Genomic DNA, 16951 nt, shown 5'->3' with positions numbered 1-16951 from the left:
TACGAAGTAGCGTCGTAATCGTCTTGAAGCGTGCACTAATGCTAGCACCATTTTTTCCATTATGGAGTATCTCGTCTCTGGGTCGTTGAGCATCTTGCTGATGTAATAGATGGGTGTTTGAACCCCCTTTCGCTCCACTCTTAATACCGCACCCACCTCGTTATCCGCGGCGGATAGGTATAATATGAGTGGCTCATCCTTGCGTGGTGCGGTTAGAGTTGGGAGTTGTATCAAACACTCCTTCATTTCCCGGAAGGCCTGTTCAGCCTCTGCGGTCCACTGGAATTGTTCTTTCTTTGAATAGCTCCGCAGGGTCTTGATGAACGGATAAGACTTAGCTGCATGGTTGGCTAAGAATCTGTTGAGTGCCGCTAGCCTGCCGGCTAGCCGTTGCATATCCTTCATCGATGAAGGCAATGGCATGCGCTCGATCGCCTGGACTTTCTCCGGGTTTACCTTGAATCCATCTTTAGTCACGATGAACCCAAGGAATTTGCCTTCTTCCATTCCAAACGAGCATTTCCCTGGATTGAGCTTTATGTTAACGCTTCGCAGAGTTTGGAATGTTCTTTCAATATCCGTGAGCATGGTATCCTCTTCCATGCTCATGACGACCAGGTCGTCCATGTAGATTTCGACACTTTTGCTTATTTGCCCGCGGAAAGTGTCGTTCATCAACTTTTGATAGGTTGAGCCCGCGTTGCGCAACCCGAACGGCATCTTTGTATAACAGTAATTTCCGGTGGGAGTCCGGAATGCCGTTTTGTCTTCATCCTCGATTGCCATTTGTACTTGATGGTACCCTTTGTAGCAATCGAGGAAACACTTCCACCTGAATGGTGTGAGATTGTCGACTTTTTCGTCGATTTCTGGAAGCGCGTAACAATCCTTGGGGCAGGCTTTGTTAAGTTCTTTGTAATCGACGCACATGCGCCAGCCCCCGGATGGTTTTTCTACCATGACTGGGTTGGATAACCAAGTCTGGTATTTAACTTCCCGTAGGATGCCTGCGGAGAGCAGTTCTTCGATCTGCTCCTGCATCGCCTGATTTTTAGCTGACCCAAGGTGGCGTCGGCCTTGGATCACTGGCTTAATACCTGGCAAGGTATTCAAGTGATGTTGCGCAATATCACGTGGGACCCTGGTCATGTCCGCGGGTGTCCACGCGAAGATGTCTTGGTTCCTGAAGAGAAGTTGCTTCAGGTGCGCTTTGGTGGCCGGGGATAAGGCGTGACCCAATGTGACCTTTTGTTCTGGGTATCTCGCGTTGAGAACCCATTTTTCTGGTTGGTCGTTGGGAGTGGGCCTTGCGACCTTGGTCGGACGTACTTCGTCCGACATCATGACGTCCTTGCGGGCATAGATTATCGCGACCCCCGATTCGGTTGGGAAACCAACCGCAGAGTGGGGGACGGACGTGATCATATTGAAATCTCCTTGGGATTCTCTCCCGAGGAGTACGTCATATCTGGAGGTGTGAGGTAAAACCATGAAGTTTACCTCTTCTGTCCTTGTGTGATTTCCGCTGGAAAGACGCACAGGGAAAGTAATCTGGCCCAGGGGAAAGACAGTTTCCCCTGCGAACCCGGTTAACGGGTAATCTACTGCTTGCAACCGATCTTTGTCCTCCTGGTCGAACTGGTTGAAGCATTGTTCGTAGATTATATCAGATGTACTGCCCGGGTCGATGAATAGACGCTCGGTGCAGTAGTGTGCCAGTTGGCCTGAAATAACGACGGCGCGCCTATCGCGAGGTACGCCTCGGACTTTTGGAAAGACGACTTGCTCGTCTTTCCAGTCACATTCCGGCCTTCTCGCCGCTTTTCGCGGCCTGCCTTTGCTTCCGTGGATCATGTGGGTGGAAGCCACGTACATGGTCCTCTTCCCGGAGGAGGTACCTTCGCCATGAGGGGTGATGCGCTTGGTGGGTTTTTGCCCACCTGGCAAAAGGTGTTGCAGTTTCCCCTCCTTTAAGGCTCGCTCAATCTCCAGCCGGAGACTGATGCAGTTGTTGGTGGTGTGGCCCGAGTCCTTGTGGTACTCACAGTAGAGTGTGAGGTCCTGATTTTTCTTGGACTTCATTGGTTGGGCCGGTCGCAAGAACTGTGGGTCCGCAAGGAGGACCTCACTTGGCGACATGGTGATCTCGGTTCAGTTGCGGTCCCGAGAATCTTTCTTTGATGCCCGACTGTCTCGGGCGGGGTTGTAGTTCCTTGGGTCGAACGTGTTGGTTCGCGGGAAGTACGGTTTGGAAATATCACGATTTCCAGCGTCCCGGTTGCGTTTATTGTTACGCTTGGACCCTTGGTGGGACGTTTCAGCTTGGAGCTTTGCCTTTGCCACATGCGGTTCGAGTGACCGCTTTGTCTGGGCGTATGTCTTGACCGCGGTCATGATATCCTCCCATTTTTTGGGCAAGCCCTCCTTGCCGGAGATGGTCATGATCATCTCTCTGTCTTTGACGGCCCGGATGAAGTGGTTTCGTGCCATCTGGTCTGCCACGTCACCTATCTCCAGGCACTCTTTATTGTAACGGACGACGAATGCCTCGAGGGATTCGTCGTCCCTTCGCCAGATGTTCATGACGTCCAACGAATCACGTTCGTGGCGTCGCTGCTGGCTAAAATGGGCGAGGAACTTGGTACGCAAGTCCTCGAATGAATCCAGTGATCCCACTGGCAAAGAATCGAACCATGCCCTGGCCAGGCCCGTAAGGGTCTGGGGGAAAAAATTACACCAAGTGGGTTCATCCCACTGGCCGTTGATGCCCGCGCCCATGAAGATGTTCATGTGGTCGTCCGGGTCGGTCGAACCACTGTATTTCCCAACGTTGAATGGGAACTTTGTCGTGGTGACGTGGGCGTTGGCGATCCGCGTGCCGAATTTGGAATTTTCGGCCGCTGCCTTTGGTCTGTATGGTTCATTCGCAGGGCGCTTAGCCGCCCTGAGGTATGTGTTGCGGGGGTGACTGGGAGGAACGTAGTTGCGTCCTCCCGGTCTGCTGCTGGTGTCATGTGAATCCCCGCGGTAGGTACAGTCGTCAGGGTCGGTATGACCGTACCCTTCGGTGTATGGTTGTGGGCCCAATCGGCTCTGAATGCCTGGGCCGCGTCGGGAGGTTGATCGCCTCCTGTCCTCGCCATGGGGGCCAAGGCGGGTATGCACTGGTCCTCTGGTATGGGACCCGTATGAGGAATCGTCCTCGTTGAGGGTGTGGACCGAACAGTAAGACGATCCGCGGTCATCACGTCGGCTTCTTGAAGCCAGGCGTGAATGTATCCTGCCGTCGTATTGTAAAATACGCTCAGCAGGGGTGTGCGGTGCTGGGGTAGGCCCAGCTTGTATATTCGCTTACGTACAAGCGCGATTGTATGCTGCTGTCAGCAGGGCTGCCTGCTGCTCGTACCAGGTATGAACGGTCATGCCTGGTGGGATCACAGATGCGAACTGTGATAAGTCATGTCCAAACATAAAGGAGGGGCTCCTTTGTGTGGACGTGCCGATGTGTCCGGGTTGGGAGGTCGAGGCATTGACCCCTACCGGAGGTGGGAATGGAGGATTTTGGTTATCCGCAGTGTTGTTTTGGTGAACAGTCATGATCGTGAGAGAGGGAAAAGGATGGTTTAGAAAATGCTAAGAGTAGCGATGGGCGCCAATGATGAAACAATGGTTAACCGGGCAGGGTTAACACACTGGTCTCGTCAAGAAGGGTTAATCCCTTCCTCTCGAGGATCGCTGGCTGGATCACCGGTGGTTGATCTCCTGCACAAGGAAACAAGCCGTGACTCGTAACAAGGATGATGGGGTGGGGGGTGCTCCTTGTTACCACTCTCCGGCGTGAGAATTAGTAGTTTGCTTGGGAAGCAAAGTAAGATAGTAGTAGTAGTGAGAGAGTTGTGAAGAGATACCTCAAACCTGGTTTGGGGTTGGTATTTATAGCCGAGGAGTGAAGGAGGATGATGATGGATGGACTGACGACGTGCTGCACCTTTGCAGGTGTGTCAGGCTTGTCGGTTGTGGAGATTACGCCACGTCAGTCCATTGCTTACGTAGCTCTGACAGGTAACTGCCATTGGTGCCACTTGCACTGTGGTGTCAGTCCCACTTGTTGAGTGCATAGGATGCGGTGCAAGCCGCATCGCTACATGCGGTAACATCTGAAGTTACCGCGTCTCCTACTTGTGATCAAGGAATACGCGAGATGCGGTGCTAGCCGCATCGTCGTCCGCGGAGACTATTTGCCTGCATCCCTTGTCGTGACGAAAACGCCCATATGGTGCGGTGTCAGCCGCACCGTTACGTTCATCTTCTTCTATGCCTAAGGTAAGGCTTTCTTGTATTGATAGAAGTGTTCACTGGATGCGGTGGGAGGCCGCATCACTGTGAGTACTTCCGTTTTCATACACCAGATGTGATGCTATGTCGCATCACTCTACCGTTCTCATGTTCCATGTAAGTCCTCCTTCGTTACTAGATAGATTGGATTCAACCCTTGTGCCGACGCGTTCTCGCATGGGCATAAGTAGGTTGTTAGCTAGTGGGGGTTTTGATAAGGGTAATGGTCACTCGCGGTCGATGCTGACGCGAGATCTGGGACCATACCCCTTCACCAGGCTGAGCAACATTTCTAAAAATATGATAAGCAGCTGCAATCGCTTCCATCTCATTAGAAATTTGCCGACCCGTCAATTCGTTTGGCCTATCATACTTCAGATCTGAAAATATCTGCAGCTATTTACGGTGGTATCAAAACACATAGAAAATTAGTGTATCAAAATAATGAAAGTGATAAATATCTATACCTTTACAAACAAAAACCCGTGAAACCGTTTCAAAATTAGGGTCAGCGACGACACCAAGTATGTTGATTTAGCAAATCTGATGTAATTTTCGCTGAGTACTTTGGGCTTGATGCTTCTGATTGTAACAATTCCACATCAAAAACGAAGATCAATCAACCATCAACAGAATGTAAGTTTGAAATCCCTAATTTCAAACAACAAATTGACTCGATGAACTTAGAATTGAAACTATATCCACTCGTAATCGTAATAAAATAAAAAAATAAACTATAGAAACACTAATTAAGCAACAGAGGTAGGGCAAAACGGGGGAAATGAAATCGAGACCTTGAGATGCCATTACAAGCAGACGTATAGATCATTTGATCTCTTTCGGTGGAGTAGAAGCAAAATGAGCTGATCAAGAATCTTTGAGAGAGAGAGAGATCGAAACAAGAGAAGAAGTGAGATAGAAGAAAGAGCATCATTTGAATTTTGAATTGGGATTTTTGGGAACCGAAAATAAATAAAAAATCTAAAATTAAAAAATCTACAGGTGAGTGACGTGTCCGTGGGGTATGGCGGGGCATGGCTAGCCTGGTGTGGCTTGGCCATGTGTATTAAAATAAATAAAAAATCTAAAATTAAAAAATATGCCCTAGCCAACAAGCCAATAAGAGCCGGCCACATAAGATTGCTAGAATGCCCCACGCCCGGCCTTAAGACCGTGGGGTATGGTGGGGCTTGAGTTGGGCTTGGGTTGGGGCATGAGTTGACACATGGCTTGGGGGCAGACATGGGCTCACCCACATTCAACTCGGTATGGTGGGGCGTGGGTTTGGCGGGCTTCGCTGGGCTGACCCGCTGGGCTATTTCAATATTTTTTTAAACAACAAATTTAATTTTTTTAATATTTTTAAATAAAGAAAATTACATAAAAAAATTCCTAACGTTTATATTTCTTTTTTATCTCTTCTTTCATCCCCAAGACTAGTTGCAACTCGTCACCCTCTAGGTGATCAATGGGCTGGGATAGAAATTTCAAATCATCCCGTTTTTGTTTCTGGGCATCTCTAGTGGCATCTCTAGCTTCTTTGCTCTTTCGCATTTTGGCCCTTTGTTGTTGGAATACATTGAATGTATCTAAATTGCATGAAATGTCTTCCAACTGATCGCCGTATATTCCCCTACGCGAGCCTGAACTCCCAGCTGAAGGCGATGTCGTATCCGATCTTGTTTTTTGAGCGCGCCTTTTTGAGGCATCTCTTCCATATTCAGGCCGGTTTGGCGAATCATCCAAAAGGTCCTCAAACTCTTGATCTCGTGCATCAGATTGTGCTTGGGACGAGGCCCTTGACCTTTTGGAAGACGTGTTCGATTCGCTACCAATGGGGATATTCGCCCACTTTGGATGGAACTTACAAATCTCCCAACAATGCATGAAACGGAAGTCGCTCCCCACGTTTGATTTGAATTGAACCAATGCATTTGTCAGAATGTCAGCTTCGGTTTCACCACTTTTTGGGTTTTGCTTTGCTTTATTTAAATAACCACTATATTTTGTAAGTTGGGTGCTTATCTCGCTCCACTTCGAGGATAAGCTATCGTTTGCACGATAAGTCTCCCTTCCCATTTTTTCATGGAATGCTCTACTAACCGCTTCCCACAAATGGCTACGATGTTGAGAATTTCCTATTTTAATAAAAACAAAATTCAATATATTACAAAGTTATATAAAAAATAACCATTAATATATTACAAAGTTATATACAAAATATTTAAGAATACCTAAAGTTGTATGTTGAGTTTGTTGACACCAAACCCTCGCCAATGCACGTTCTTCATTAACGACTCATTTTTGTTCTTTTCGTTTGACGGTTTCAAATGCTTTGTCCGCCTCGGTTTTTTTCTTATGACTTCTCTTTTTGGGAGCTATTGAGGCGGAAGGACCATCGTTGAGTGGTTGAGTTTCGGGGACGGTTTCGTTTTGTGAAAGGTCGATGGAGGTTGGTGAAAGGTTGATGGGCATTTGTGTAAACGGGGTAGGTATCGAATCATCGGTGTGTGGGAAGTTAGTAAACAAACGATTCCCAAGATACGATGCATAACTCGCTTCTTGGGGCATAGAAGAGTGTATGAAAAATGGACGAGGCATTGGACGATTAGGTGGTGGGCTAGGATTATTTTCTTGGAATGCATACGGGTTATTCGGGTCATAAACACGGTTATGGGGATGCATTTTTTCGTTTTGTAGAAGGAGGAAGATGATTATAGAAGGTGTGGTTGAATGTGGTAAAAAATGGAAGAAAAATGTGAGTTTTATAGTGAAAAAATAATTTTTTTTTGAACATAGCCGTTGGCCAACGGCTAGTTGGGTTTGGCCATTGAGAGCCCGTCATGTCAGCTTGTCAATACCACCCCACGCCCGGCTTGAAACCCAAGCCCCAAGGGCCACGCCCCAACCTCAGCCCACCCAGGGTGGTGGCTTGGGCGTTTTCCCCCAACCCAAGCCCCATACCCCATAGTCTAAACTCCCGCCCAAGGGGCCACGCCCAAACCCAAGCCCACCCGGGGTAGTGACTTGGGCGTTTCTCTCCAACCCACGCCCCATACCCCATAGTCTTAGGATGAGCAGGATTCCATTCCAAAAGGGTATAATTGAAAAGTGAATTGAATTTTGATTTTCATGTGCTTTAAACACTACTTGTACATCATGCTTTAAAGGTGTTTTAAGTAAAGTGGCAAATTACCTTAAGTCGTCATTCGGATATGCTTTTATATATAGTATAGATTGTATATATAGGTGTGTGAGAAAGGGGGAGGGCTGGTTTTTGTCTTCTTGTGGAGCGGCTCCATCGTCTCAAAAGTAACGGAGAGGACAAAGACGGTAGGGGACGTGGCAGTGTTTGGACCGGCGCCGGACCAAGACGGTAGGTAGGGGTGTTCAAAAAACTCGTGGCTCGCAGCTCGCTCGAAACTCGCTCGAAAAAAGCTTGAAGAAAGCTCGGCTCGAAATTGGCTCGGTTGTTAACGAGCCAGCTCGGCTCGGTTTGTAAACGAGCCGAGCTCGAGCTTGGTCTGGCTCGGCTCGTGAGCTGGCTCGATAAGGTTTACATTCTTCATTTTTTTGTCCCACGAATCAAAACTAAGGTAGTATTTCCCATATAAAAGAAGGTAAAGACAATGTACAAAGTGAATTAACTATTTATATACTTGCATATTTAGCCATACGGTTAAATTAAATGGCAATTATGGCCCTTAGTCTATGAAGAAATTCATTTTTAAGAGCTTTTTAAGTAGTAAATTTTGCGATTTTTTGTTAGTTCGAGCTAGATCAAGCCGAGCCGAGCTAGCTCGAATTCTAATCGAGTCGAGCTCGAGCCTCAAATCTCAGCTCGATTTGAAATTCGAGCTCGAGCCGAGCCAGCTCGAATCGAGTTCGAGCCGAGCTCGAGTTGGGTCTAGCTCGGCTCGACTCGACTCGGCTCATTTACAGCCCTAACGGTAGGGGACGACCCCATACCGTGTAGTCTTAATGCTCCCCCTTCAACCGACATATGTGTAATGTTTGCTAATCAAAATAACTATAATTGATGTCATCAAATAAAGTTTTTTTTAACAATAAAGCTAAATTTAAGTAGACATTGAGAATTGTAATGGAAAAATAGTTCACTAAAAGATATGAACGCATGCTTATAATACAAGTGGCATCAACTGTTTAAGATTCATTGTTTCACACAAGAAGAGAAATGGCCACCCATGGTGCTGGTGGCAATTTACTGATATTGAGACTTACACTTTATTAGTACAAGTGTACAAGTGATTCATGACATTATAATATTTTCTCTCTCTTAACACAAATATATAAGAACAAGAACAATTAGATGACAACGTAAAAAGTAGGAAACTCAAAATATTATGAAGAAACATGAAATGTAGACTAAAATACTATGATCTATGCATAGCGCGTTATCATTTTGCAATTAACATCACCAGCTTTACACATACCCAGTCCTTTGTGATATCAAGAAAGCGAAAAAAAGCTTCCCTCCCACGTCGATTGGCAAGTAGAGCACCACATGCAATCCAAAATCCAGTTCCATAAACAAAGGGTGCCACCTCCACCTCAAACTCTTTATCTCCGGGGCAATATTTAGTTAGGGGAGGTCCACAAAGTCCTGTATTTCCGGTGTACCTTGTAGGTTCAAAGGTCTGGAGTTGAGTTCCAGATGGAATTCTACCCGACAAATTGTTATATGACACATCCATGTAATCTAATGAAGTCATATGAGACATGCTTGGTGGAATTCCTCCTGAAAACTTATCTCTAGATAAATCCAAAATTTGAAGGTTTCCCATTTCGCCAATTTTTGGTTGAATATCTCCAAGTAAAGTGTTTATTGAATGGTTTAGTGCAATCAGTTCATGGAGATCGGTTAGCCCATATGGGATTTTTCCTGTTAGATTGTTGCTTGACAAATCAATGTACTTTAGCAATCTCAGGTTGTTGTTGAATTCACGTAGATATCCTTTCCACTTGATCAACGCATGGTCAACATACATATGCTCATGGATAAAACGCTGCACATTTTCATGAGGTGGCAATCCTTCTTGAACCACTGCAGTGAGATTATTAAGACATGAGGGGATGGTTCCATAAAGATTGTTTTTTGACAAGTGGCCAAAATTCGAAAATGTGCTAATTGACATAATTGTTGAGGGATGGTTCCAAAGAAGTTATTTGATGCTAGGTTAAGAGCATACAACTCTGATAAGTTTTCCCCAATCCAAACAGGCATGTGACCTGAAAACTTGTTGCCTTGTAATTGCAAAAAGAACAACTTAGTGCAATTCTTTAAAGACGGGGGCAGTTCTCCGGAGAAGTTGTTGTTGTATAAATACAAAACCTCAAGATTGGTCAAATACCCAATAGAAGCAGGAAGCCTTGCAGACAACTTATTTTGTCCCAGATTAAGAACTTTTAGTGCTTTGAAATTGTAGGAAATAGGTTCACCTTTTGTAAAATATAATTACAAAATATATCATAACGGGACTCTCGTTATTCGTAGGAAATATCATTGTACAATACCGGTTGCAATAACTAAATAAAAGAATATATATGTAATTATATATACCAATCTTGATTCAAGCCGCATCTCTGGTGAGTCCTTCACGCGCGCTTGATAGCATTTTAGACTCGAGTATTCATCGTCTTGAGTCTTGAAAAATACTCCTTAACTGCAACAAAGAGCACACTAAAACGTTGACGATTTTGGTTGAGGCACGTGTTCAACACGTTTCCCTTAAAACAGATTCCGCGCCTCTACTAAAGATGACGCGTCTGTCTCCCAGGGTACAACAGCCGAAGCAGTCTGTACTGCCGGAGATGGCTCACCGGCCCAAGGTTACATCCGGTAATTGTAGTGTTTGAACTCATGTGGTGGAAACAAGTAGAGAGTACTCATCTCTCTAGTTGGTGTTGATGCGTGTGTAGTGTAATATATTTTAGATGTATATTTAAGCCCCTTTTTACACTTTTAGCCAAGTTTTAAATTTATAAAACACGATATTTACTAACACTAAACACACATATGGGCAAGTGCACCCATCGTGGACGTAGTATAGTGTTGGTAAGATACCGAGGTCGTCCAAGGACACAAGAGCTTTTAATACCGGTTTATCCTCAACGTCTAATCAAATCAAAAAGTGAGAAAAATGTTTTAAACTAAGAAAAACAAAAACTAACTAAATGCTGAAAAATAAAATAAAAACAGATAGACAAGATGAATCACTTGGATCCGACACGTGTGTTAGTATAACCTTTGATTATTTTCGCACTTTTGCACTTGTTTAAGAGATTATCTTAGTTATTGTAGTAGGCCCCTCTTTTGAAGGCGACGTTACCCTCAACCCAGTAGTTTGAGTCAGCAAGGATACAATCCTAAAGGGTCGGATTATTGAAAGATAATGAATTAAGTTATTAATGCAAATTGTGGTAGGCCCCGCTTTCGGCGGTGACGTTACCCTCGGCTAAGTAGTCTGAGTCAGCAGGGATACAGTCCTAAATAGCCGGGTTATAGTATTAATAGTAGTTAACTTATGAGGGGGTCAAAGAGTTTGGATCCCCGCCATCCAATACCTATGGGCATTGAAGGAGATCCTACTAAATTTGACCCAGGTCCCAAGCAGGACCTCTAAACGCTGAACAAGGGCAAGACCCTTACCAAACCGTTCCCTTAACCCTCGACCAGGTAGCCAACATACCTCCATATAGACCGTGGAGATATGAATGGTGAAAATCTTTTATTTTATATAGACAGTAAAATAATGCCAAGACACCACGGACAAACGATAAGGAAAGATCACCTTCAACATAAGTAACTAGTTATTAAAGTCATTAATACAAAACCAAATAAAAAGTGCAAAAGATTAAAAATAAAAAGTATTATACTAAACACTTGTCTTCACCAAGTGATGTAAGAGACTTAGGCAAACATGGCCTTGATTGTCAAGAACTCTTACGATCAATCTTGGATCCCGAGACGACTCACACACTCTACGATGGACAATGGATGATGGTGGTGGATGATGGTGTTATGGTGGTGGTGGGTGGTGGATGGAGTGTGAGAGAGGTGGTGTGCCAAGGGATGAGATGGAATGAAACCAAGCACCCCTATTTATAGGCTGAACAGAAGGCTGGGCACGGCCCCGTGTCCGCTGGACACACCCCCGTGCCCGTCTGACATTCTCTCTCTTCATTAATTGTAATTCGCAATTACAATTAATGCGCCTGCTGTACTTTCACCACGCCCCCGTGCCCGCTGGACACGGCCCCGTGGTGGGCAATGGAAGCTTCTACTGGTTTGTCTTTTCTGCTGCTTCTTGGGCACGGCCCCGTGTTCGCTGGACACGGGGCGTGTTCAGTCTTCTGTTTTCTCTTCTTTGCCTTGGGAGGTGCCGTTGAGGATCCGGGCAGTCTACTTTTATTCCTTTTCTTGTATTTATGCTAGAATTAGTTGTCTTTTTGCTTCTTTTGTGATTTTGAGCTCATTTCATCCTGAAAATACAAAAGGAAGACAAAAACACTCTTTTTCCAACATTAGTACTTAAAAAGGGTTAGTTTTATGCCTTAATTGATGTGATTTATATGTTGCATTTTACACACATCAGTGTTCAAGTGTTCATACTACTTCTAGTATTCTTCATGTATCAAGCAATACCCTATTCTTCTTGTTGTAACAAAAAGAAAGGCACATAGCCTACTATTTGAACAAGACTAGTGAAATGATTCACTTAATTATTCACTTAATTATTCACTTAATTAGTCACTTAATTAGAGACTTAAAACTCTAATAAAACTAATTAAATACTCAAGAGTTACTGTTTTATTTACCACATGAATATTCTAATTAATATTTATAATTTTATTAAATTATAAATATATTTAATATCCATTCACCAAATTCCAACAATCCCCCACATGAATGGAGATCATTCAAAACACTTAAAATTTCCAATGTAACCTCGACAGTTGAGTTTTGCATACGATAGGTAGGTGTTACCCTTTGAACCTTCGCTCATGAAATGCACTTAGCCCACTAGCTCTGAGTAGATCTCGATGTCTTTGAACTCATCTGCCGTTTGTGTAGACGACAATACACTTCACACAAGACTCTCCCTAGCCGGGTCATCTCCTCATAGTCGTGTCCAATAATGGTCGTGGAACACTTTTCTGGTTCTGTGAGAGCTCTAGGAATTGTGCCCTCAATTCCATTCGAAGCGACCCCACTTCTCTCTAACATAGGTGATTCTCCTTAGATCATTAAAAACATTGTGGTTATCATGATCTATCCAAATCATTTACCACATATTATGCTTAGCCTCACACTTGTCACTTTTAGGAATGGACTAGGAAGTTTATTAATCTTTATAATAAACTACCTTATTAAATGCGTAGGGTTATTCTCCCACAGTGACCTCGCTTATTCATACAATTAGGTTTTCCTATTGAACTCAATTCTTGGGATCTCCAGTCTACTGAGTTAGGTTTCCATCATATGAACTTCATTTTTCAAGGGCTTCAGTCCCATTCCACAACTTGATCTCTAAGAAACCCTCAGGTTGTTGGATCCATAACATTAGCAAATAACTTTGGGTATTTGAGATCAGTTGTCATGATGTATTCTTAACTCGTAAGTTAATTTTGCCTATTGTCAACTTCTAAGACTATAACCTCAGTGGCCATCTGAATCTGGTTATAACATATGTCTTCGTAAGATACGTATATCATTTAAGGCAAACACATCTCCATTATACACTACGACCTTTGTATCCTCCACTTAGTCGTCTATTTGCAATGTTAGATTGGATAACAAAATCCTTATTGCTAAAAACAAATGCAAGACACCCCCCACATTTATTGGATAACATTTAGATGTGTTAATGAGAACCATTTCTACATACCCTTATAGGGTTGTTTCTTAAATGGTTCCTCCCCCACATTTCTTGCCATTTGATCAACATTTCTGTAACACAACTTATGGCGACATTTATACACATATGATTGAACAAGACCAACCTTATTGTATCAGTGAATTCAACTCATATTGCATTAGCTTACACAAGCTTCCGAGCTGACCAAAGCAACACATGCCATTGTCATAAGTTTGTCACCAACTTAGAATAATTCTAATTTAGTATCTAGAATAAGCTTAGACAATGAGTTCTCCTCATTAGTTTTTCGAATAAACTCTTAAAAGTTACATGTCATTTCCTTATAATGAATGGAAATTCTCTCTCAACTTTGTCCATACACAAATTCTTTTTATGTTCATACACATTTGAATGTTTAGAGTTAATTAGTCTCCATCAAGACCCATAATTAACCAAGTACTAGTCTAGCATGCTTTAGACTACAATACTTTAGCATGTGAACAGAAGATGCATCATTCTGATTCTTCACAGCCCTAAGGATATCATAATATCACTTTGCAACATTCATCCCTTGTTAAGACAAAATAATGAGACTTATTCATAATCCTAAACATCAATATTTAGGAAGGTCTCACAAATTATTATATATAGCACATAGCTAAATTTCATCATTCATTTAAGGAACATAACTTGATTACCTTTGATCTCCAACAATCTACCATTGACTCATAAGTACTTAAACATAAGTCTTAATCCAAGTCACTTGGTGAACACATTCATCACCAACAAGATGAATGTTCCTTGTCTACACTCACTATTATGTGTGAGATAGAATCAACTAGATCGACACTCAACAACATGGCATTCATAATTTTTCCAAAAGTGATTTGCACACATCTATTGTTATTCATTAGGAGATATGTATATTTAGGATGCTCTCCCAAATGAAGGTAAAATCTCCATATAGATCTAACAATAATCAAGTGGTAGACGCATCTACTTATAAATCTCGCAAGATTTATTAAAGATATACAATAACATATAGTACTTCTACTTTCAGATGTTAGAATTCACCTTTGTGAATTTTTCAATGACTTCTAATGAAGTATGCGATATGAATGTCGTTAGTGTATTTCATCTCAATACACTCACTACGTTATTTCATTACTCATTCATGATGTGGTTATACATTTATTGTTTCGTCTTTGACTTTTAGTCAATGTAACAACTCTCAAGTTGTTTATGTCCAAGTATTTTCATGTGCTATCCGTTTAAAATCATATTCTTTTAAACAATGTATAACCGACGTTATAATTATTTTCCACAAAATAATTTATATGTCACAACCATTAGTGATTTATTTCTTTGTAAAAAATTGCATGTGTTATCCGAAGATATTGAACACGAAACAATAAAATACATTGGAAACTAAATCATAAGTGGCAATCACTTTTGAAATTTAAACGGAAGCATAGACAATATGCAGACATCAAATAGCAAAGTGCTTTTATCTTCAACACTTTATAATCTGACCGAAATCTTCTCAACAATATCGTCCCATGGCATGTCTTGAGGTACTCCCTCAATAAGACTCCATGCACTTGTAAGTACAAGTTCCTCATTTCGTGTTTAAACTTTAAACTTGGACAATTGTGCTCAAAACAACACCAAGTTGTTACAAATACTACATTTAAGTAGTAAACTTGAACAATTATTTTTTGTTCACAACAACATCAAGTTGTTTTTCACCAAATAACATTTTCTAACACGCATGTTAAAAAAAAACGTTATAACAAGCACACTATAGAATCGAACGTTTACATAAAACGTTTTCCAAAGATATAGCTTATAAAATAAACCATTTCTCATCATCTTTAATGCTCACATAGGCAATTAAATGTTTACATAAAACATTTCTGTTCATTATGAACAATCTGTAACCTCGTATTCGTGATACACATTTTCTAACACACGTGTTAGAAAATTTAAGTCAATTTATATATACCAAACATGACCAAATTAGAGCATTAAATGTCATCATTAAAACTCTACTCAAGAGTTTCACCAAATGAGGAGTTAAGAGTCTCAATAATTATATACTTAAACTCTAATAAAACTCATCAAATGTCATCATTAAAACTCTAGTAAAGAGTTTCACCATATGAATAGTTAAGAATTTCAATAATTATAGACTTAAACTCTAATAAAACTCATCAAATATCATCATTAAAACTCTACTCAAGAGTTTCACCATATAAAGAGTTAAGAGTCTCAATAATTATAAATTTAAACTCTAACAAAACTCATCAAACATCATCATTAAAACTCTAGTAAAAGTCTCACTTTATTAGAGATTTTATTAGAGAAATAAACTCTAATAAAAACTAATAAATTGACTTGAAACTCTCCTTAAGAGTTTATCTTTCATATGAAGAGTCTAGTAAATGATTTTAATTTCATTAAATTCATATAACTACCACACCATCACTTTATGGTGATTTAATTCCTTGAAGCCAATCAACCATTAACCTCAATGTATGACATTTTATTTCTAAATCATACAAAGCATTAAAATAATGCTATAACAAATTGCTTATATAAAATGTCAACAAAAACATTTCAAAGCATTTGTATTTTAACCATTTTTAACAATCATGTTAAAATGAAAGAAATTCTAACGCACACGTTAGAAATATTAACATTTCCACAAAATGTTAATTCGACTTGCTAAAAACACATATATGGTTCAAATAAATAAGTCATTTCTAATACACCGTTAGAAACTAAACAATTAAAAAATTGCTTCAAACTAACGCGTTTCATGAACGTTTCTAACACACATGTTAGAAGACAAATGATTACAAAAATCATTATAAGACTTATTTGTTCATATCAATCCATGGGTGGATGAATAATCTACTTTAAATAGAGACGTAATTAGAGACATAAAACTCTAATCAAGTAACATAAAACTCTTATTTAAAGTAATAAAAAAACTCTATTTAGGAGAGTTTAACGTTTACAAAAAACATATGGTTCACACCAATAATTCCGGTCTAACACACATGTTAGAGAATTTAACGTTTACAAAAACGTATGGTTGACACCAATGATTCCGGTCTAACACACATGTTAGAGAATTTAACGTTTACAAAAAACGTATGGTTTACACTAATAATCCCGATCTAACACAAAAGTTAGAAAAATTAACGATTCCCAAAATCGTTTCAAACCAAACGTTGGAACTAAAATTATTCGTTTTGTACCACGGTATAGGATTTAAGATTTTATCTCAATCTCAAAAAATCCAAACACAACAAGTTGTACTACATACATATTTCCCAAAAAGAAAATATTTACAAGATCATAATCTTTAAAATATATATATATATTTTTTTATAAATCCTTTTGTGAACCCAAAATCCTTATAAATAAGGTTTTAAGATTGTAGCAACAATCTCATGAAATCTGTTTTAAGTTTGTAGGAAATAGGTTCTCCTTTTGTAAAATATAATTACAAAATATATCATAACGAGACTCTCGTTATTCGTAGGAAATATCATTGTACAATACCGGTTGCAATAACTAAATAAAAGAATATAAATGTAATTATATATACCAATCTTGATTCAAGCCGCATCTCTGATGAGTCCTTCACGCGCGCTTGATAGCATTTTAGACTCGAGTATTCATCATCTTGAGTCTTGAAAAATACTCCTTGACTGCAACAAAGAGCA

The 16951-nt window shown here is 41.1% G+C and overlaps 1 protein-coding gene across 1 annotated transcript; it reads right to left on the bottom strand.

Moving 5' to 3' along the window:
* Positions 1-8753: 8753 nt before the first annotated feature.
* On the bottom strand, positions 8754-9491 carry LOC118486515 (receptor-like protein EIX2). The gene has a single exon (XM_035983008.1). It carries the CDS (start codon positions 9489-9491, stop codon positions 8754-8756), a length of 738 nt encoding a protein of 245 aa, XP_035838901.1.
* Positions 9492-16951: the final 7460 nt, after the last annotated feature.

This window comes from Helianthus annuus, chromosome 2, assembly GCF_002127325.2.
Source record: "Helianthus annuus cultivar XRQ/B chromosome 2, HanXRQr2.0-SUNRISE, whole genome shotgun sequence".
In the NCBI taxonomy this organism is placed as follows: Eukaryota; Viridiplantae; Streptophyta; class Magnoliopsida; order Asterales; family Asteraceae; genus Helianthus; species Helianthus annuus.
This window is presented reverse-complemented; position numbering and strand designations above follow the sequence as displayed.